The 6,065-nt window shown below is 46.3% G+C and overlaps 2 protein-coding genes across 2 annotated transcripts; both read left to right on the forward strand.

Annotated features, from left to right (window-relative positions):
* The first annotated feature begins 239 nt into the window (after positions 1-239).
* On the forward strand, positions 240-4,178 carry LOC123167897 (OVARIAN TUMOR DOMAIN-containing deubiquitinating enzyme 11). Its single transcript, XM_044585761.1, has 10 exons — positions 240-403; positions 1,525-1,762; positions 2,061-2,134; positions 2,283-2,337; positions 2,486-2,560; positions 2,685-2,758; positions 2,859-2,907; positions 3,357-3,441; positions 3,582-3,638; positions 3,796-4,178. The coding sequence occupies exons 2-10, from the start codon at positions 1,592-1,594 to the stop codon at positions 3,837-3,839; spliced, it is 684 nt and encodes a 227-aa protein (XP_044441696.1). The 5' UTR covers positions 240-403; positions 1,525-1,591; the 3' UTR covers positions 3,840-4,178.
* A 679-nt stretch (positions 4,179-4,857) lies between these two features.
* Positions 4,858-6,065, forward strand: LOC123171325 (F-box protein DOR-like). The gene is made up of 2 exons (XM_044588873.1): positions 4,858-5,001; positions 5,489-6,065. The coding sequence occupies exons 1-2, from the start codon at positions 4,858-4,860 to the stop codon at positions 6,038-6,040; spliced, it is 696 nt and encodes a 231-aa protein (XP_044444808.1). The 3' UTR covers positions 6,041-6,065.

Consider the following 6,065-nt stretch of genomic DNA (forward strand, 5'->3'; position numbering starts at 1 on the left):
TCTAGTGGCTTGGCGCGTGTCCTTGTAATTGACCAGGTGTGTAGATCATTAGGCTTATCTTCTAGTCCATGATTGAAGATAGTGTCGAAAACACTTTTATATTATGAAACGGATGGAGTAGATTGAAAGTTTTCTTACAAAAAAAAAGGTTGGAATGATTTTGGCACGAAAGCATGAAAACGTTGGCCTTATGTGAGAATCTGACCGACCGGCGGGTGTAAACTCACAAATTCCCCGAATTAAAAACGTCAAAGAAAGTGAAGAAAAGGCGGCGATTTCTATCCCCTCCACTCGCTCCCCCTTCCGACAGCAAGTGCGAGCTACTGAGCTCTGCTCCGCCCCCACCCTCCCGTCGCGCGCGCGGCCGCCGCCGCCCTCCCTGATCCGAGACCCAGAGAAGCCGGTAAGCCCCCTCCCCTCGCCCGATCGTCCCACCCGGCCAGCGAGCTAGGGCTCCGCGCGGTCGATCGCTGCCCGGCTCCGCTGCCGCCGCGCGCAGCCGACCTCTGCCGCTCCGCTTGTTAATTTTTATTTCTTAATTTTTTTCTTATTAGGAGGGAAGCTCCCTTCTTGACTGACTTGATTGTTTCCTATGGTATCCTCTTCCTGATTAGTGGGTGTTACTTATGATCTTTGAGCTCGATTCGAAGAGCCCTCGAGGAAAGATCGCCTGTGTAGACTGTAGCTGGTGCTGGGCTCTGACAGAAAATGTAGACAGATGACCTATTTGGCCTTTAGGTTGACCCATCCAAGATCCGATTACAGCACCGGTCAACTTAGTTTTGGAGCTACTTATTTACCCTAGTCCCTAGGTGGATTTGTTGGATATTTTAGTCCTAGTCTGATAGGAGGTATGTAGTCTGCAGCTTATCTTCTGCTGCGTGCTGTGCTTATTAACTGGTCCATCAGTTCGATTTCTCTGGAAAGCATTAGTTCTTCTTCCAGTTCACCCACTGATCTGATCACCTTCAGTGCTGCTTTGATCTTGTAAAAGTAGCATAATTCTTCAGTTTTCTATGGGGAGAAAAGAGGTACCGGGATCTGCAAGTGTCTGAAATTCTCACTCATGTGAGGCAGAGGAATTACAGTGAGCAGATGCACACTTTTCTGTACTGCTGTGTTGCTGGCTCCTTATCCAGTCCCATTATTGCTAGTCGCTCTCATGCGCCATTTGGCTTGCTGGGATTGGTGCACAGAGGCCGGAAGAATCCCATGTGTAGGTATTAAGAGCCGAGACAAGGACTGACTAAATGGAGTAATTAAAACATTCTCCGGATATCTTCCTACTGGGTAGTTAAGATCTGCATATGAATCTCGTACGGTACGCTATTAAGAACTTAGGAATTTGTGTGTTCCGACAACACTCTCCCCGTAAGGTTTGCTGTATTTCCTAGTACAATCAGGCAAACATCAAAACACTACAATGCTATTAAAAGTCATCCGGTTGGTTGCATTAAGTTGTTTTGGAACTTTTTATCTGCTGTTTCTTTCTGTGTTTCAATGCGTGCTCCCTGTTTCTTGCAGTAACTTTCTATCTTTGGAGCCCATTGGAGATCTAAGATCTTGTATGTTCATCTGGAGATAGCATGTCATGTCTGAACAACAAGATCATGTTAGTAAAAGCTCCAGCTCAAGCATCAGCACCAGCACTCAAGAAAGCGAGGAGGAGGTGTCCGTAACTATCGGTAGCCTCCTCGCTCAAGCAAGGAATGACAAAGGACATAGTCTTGGGAGGCGCCTCTTACATTTGGGTTCAATCCCGGTAATCAAGAGTCAATCAACATTTGTTACTTTTTAACCGTTTAGTGCTATTTGCTTCCTTGGGCTTTACCCCTAGCTGAGTCATAATTACTCTGATGAGCTGTCTCTGAAGTCTGAACTGAACATAATTTGTCAGTCTAGTGCTCAATAGTAGCTAACACACATTACACTTTTGAACTAAAACCACGACACTTATTTTGGATCGGGGGGAGTAATTCTGAATTGCGCATTGCGAAATGAAATAACGAGTCTTTTACAATCTTTTATGACAAAATTACTAACACCCTGTTTTGCGGCAGCATCGTCCCCGAGTTAATGGAGATATTCCTAATGTTGATAATGCAACCTTGGATCATGAAAGATTGTTGGAAAGGTAAAGATCATATCTTCCCTTCCCTCCACTTGAATGTGGACATCATTTTGTAGGATTAATCTTGTAGCATATATGTGCTGTTGCACCTTCTTCTGAAGTTGCATCTTTTGCATGTAAAGTTCATTTAGCATTACCTTTTATTTGACAGGTTGGGGACTTATGGTTTGGCCGAGTTTCAGATAGAGGGAGATGGGAATTGTCAGGTTTGTTTACATGTTTACCCCAGAAAAGTTGCAGGAAGCTTTAACAGGAATTACTAATCCATTTCTTGAAGATGACATGTTAGTTAACCTATTGTTGCTTTCAAAATATTCCCATTTTTTGAACCCCACCAGTGACCTATTGTTACAGTTTCGAGCATTGGCAGACCAGATTTTTCGCAATCCTGAATATCACAAACAAGTGAGGAAGGCAGTCATGAAGCAGGTCTGTTTGCCTCAGCCCATGGACATTCTGTAATGATCTATATAAATACATTTATCACATTGCAGACTTGATCATATAATTTCATTGATATGCAACTATTCTGAAGCCTGTCCCTGCTTTTTAGCTAAAGGAATTCAGAAAACGCTATGAAGGCTATGTACCAATGGAATATAAGGTGTACTTGAAGAAAATGAAAAGGTAGCACAGATTGTGCTGCTTAAATGATCATGTTCACTGTTGACAGAGACAGTATACTAGGCTTGAAGTATATTCATACCTTCGTATATATGTCCTGCAGATCCGGGGAATGGGGGGATCATCTGACCTTACAAGCGGCTGCAGACCGGGTAACATGCACTTCTAGTCTGATGATGGTTGAGTGGTTTCTATAGCAAAACCTTGTAATTGCAGCATTTTGACATTAATGTTCCTGTTGTTTCTAAAACTCTGGCTATAGCAAAGCCCTGAGGCACAAAAGAAGTCCCACTTCGAGTCTATGCAGTAATATGTTTGTCTGATGTCATTGTTCACTATTCATGAAAATTGATATAGCATTCCCTGTATAAGATGCCCAAAATTTCTGATGACATTAACATTCCTTCGTATTATTGTTTTGAATCTTATAGTAAGAAGTTTAGTGATCAATCAGATTTCTGTCTATATTAATGCTTCTCTTGGAACTGTCATGTTCTCGTCAAGTCATCAACACACACTATCATGGCATTAGCAAGTGTCATTACTCATGTTTATTATCTGCCTGACGCCTTTCTCCCTTTGTATGTCTACTTGCTCACAGTTTGGTGCCAAAATTTGCTTACTGACGTCATTCAGAGACACCTGCTTAATTGAGATAGTCCCCAGGGACCTGACTCCTACAAGAGGTGAGAGCCGATGCACTAGTATCTCTTATGCTCTTGTGTTATAATCCTGAATTCTAGAGAGATTCGCCTTTTCCACGGCGCCCCGCGAAGATTTCGCTGGAAACATGCTAACTAATATGCTTCCTTGGCATATGTTTCAGAGCTTTGGCTTAGCTTCTGGTGTGAAGTACACTACAATTCCTTGTATGCGACTGATGGTGAGCGTTTGTTTTGCTTAGGCCTGCTGATTTGGTGAACTACCAATGTTCATTTGCATCATTCCAGACCATTAAACAATCCATTCCAATTACTGCATTATTCGGTCATTGATCAGTTCTATCTTCTAAAAATGAGCTCCTGTTGTGCGCACTGCAGATCTCCTGACTCGCAAAACTAAGAAGAAGCATTGGTTGTTCTAGGGCGGTACCGACATCCGAGGGAGAGGAGCTTCTCTTTGCTGCAGCTGTTCTTCTCCCTTGAGCTTAGCAGGGTCTGCAACACTTTACTTGCGCTTACTACTACTCTGGCCATCATTGTAAAATCCAAGTTGAGACTGTTTTAGCACGCAGGAATTTTACGGGAACACATCCGCAAAAATATCGAAACGTGGCCCGGGTTTGTGTAGGATTATGAGGCAATGTATAGTAAACTTCAATGTACGTAGTATTTAGCAAGGAAAAAGCACATGGAATGTCAGACTCTCAGCTCCACGAGTCTTATGTTCTACAGTGGCAAGTGTGATTCATTTTTCTTTTTTCTTTGCGGTGTTATCAGTTAATGATCATTAATTTGTTGGTCAATGATCTTTCCACATATAACAAATAGACTTGAAGCATGTCTGTGATTGTGGAGTGCCAAATCTTTCTGTGTTTTATGCTGGCGCTGAAAAAATGATATACTCCCCCGCCCCAAAATAAATAAGTGTCGTGACTTTAGTTCAAATTTGGAGGGAGTATATTTTTTCAAAATGGAAAACAAACAACAGAATGCAACTAATAATTTGGAGGGAGTATATTTTTTCAAAATGGAAAACAAACAATCTTAAGAACCCGCCTGAACCTTTTCTCCTTTTTATAGCGAATTAGTTTAAAAATCTGACGTGGTAACGTGTTCACTGGCTTTCATCTCATAGTGAATTAGTTTAAATAAAAATCTGACGTGGCTCCGATCCTGTGCCAAGATTCGTGCAAACTAATCCAACAGAAGAGAGCACGTTCGCTGGGATTTCCCCCGGCGAACGGTCGCCAGTTAGCAATTCAAAAAAAAAGACAAAATGAAAAGGCAAGCGCTTTTCGGTTGGCAGCCGGAGACGCACCGACTCCGCATCGAAGTCGATCGACGGCGGCACGGGCCTATATAATACGCACGACGGCGATCAGGTGAGGCGTGCGACGCGACGAATGGGCAAGAAACCGGGATCGATCTACGCATACACTCATGGCGACGACGACGACGCCGTCGCTGCCGTGCGCCGTCTTCGACCACGGCACCATTCTGCAGCGGACACCGGCGACGGTGAGGAGCACCAAGCGCGCGCGGAGCCATGGCGCGCCGTCGACGACGCTACCAGACGACGCCCTTGTTAGTTTTAATCTTGTCATGGTCATGTATCTGCATGGGAAATGCTGAGGACCGTGTGATGCGGCAGCTTGGTGAGATGCCGTTGTGGCGTGAAGCTGCGGTGGTGCATGCATGTACTAGGATATTATCTAGTTAGTTAGTGCATGGTTAGTTGAGGTATGGCCGAGTGATTAGGTCAAGTTAATTAGTACGTGTATGTAGCAGATGGAGGTTGCATGCAGCTGCAATAGTGGAGTAGTTGGACACGTCCTAAACGTGAGCATAGAAAACGGATCAGGGAGTTGCCTCCTGGCCATGCTAGCTGTTGTATATAAGTATTGCATTGATTGAATGAAATGTGAAGAGGCCGTGAGGGCTGAGAAAAAGATGTAGCCACGGCTGACCAAGAGAAGGTGTCTCTTGGCAAAGCTATTGCCTCCTTCTTCCTTGGTCCATGCGTGGGTGTGTGTATTTTCTGAGAATTTCTTTCATGGTGTGTGTTTGAGAGAAACCACAAGAGAGAAGGTTGAGCTGTGAGAGACAGCCAAGAAGAAGAAGAAGGCGCTGCGAGGAGGCGGCGCCAACAGCCCTCCTGGAGATCTTCGCCCGGCTGCCGGCCAAGTCGGTCGGCCGCCTGCGCTGCGCGTCGCGCTCGTGGGCCGCCACGCTCACGTCGGCCCCCTTCGTGGACCTCCACCTCCGCGAGGCCAACCGGCGTCGGCAGCCGACCCCCAAGCTCTTCTTCACCACGGCACACCCGGACAACATATGGCAACACGACGAGGTCCTCACCAAGCCCTGCCATGGCCTCGTCCTGATCCGCGGCCTGCCCTACCACCGCCACTTCGTCTGCAACCCGAGCACCGGCGCGCTCCTGCCCCTCCCCGACAGCCGCATGTCCCGGCGGCTACAGCCCGGCCACCAAGGAGCACAAGGTGGTGCGGCTCTTCTCCTCCTTCCGCTCCACCCCCTGCTGCGAGGTCTTCTCGCTCGACGTGTCGGCGCACTGGAGAGCGGTAGCTCGGCGATCTCCACCCTCGCGCGCCGCCGTGCGAGATGACCCGGCCGAGTTGTGCGACGGGTAC

This window comes from Triticum aestivum, chromosome 7D (genome assembly GCF_018294505.1).
Source record: "Triticum aestivum cultivar Chinese Spring chromosome 7D, IWGSC CS RefSeq v2.1, whole genome shotgun sequence".
Taxonomy (NCBI): Eukaryota; Viridiplantae; Streptophyta; class Magnoliopsida; order Poales; family Poaceae; genus Triticum; species Triticum aestivum.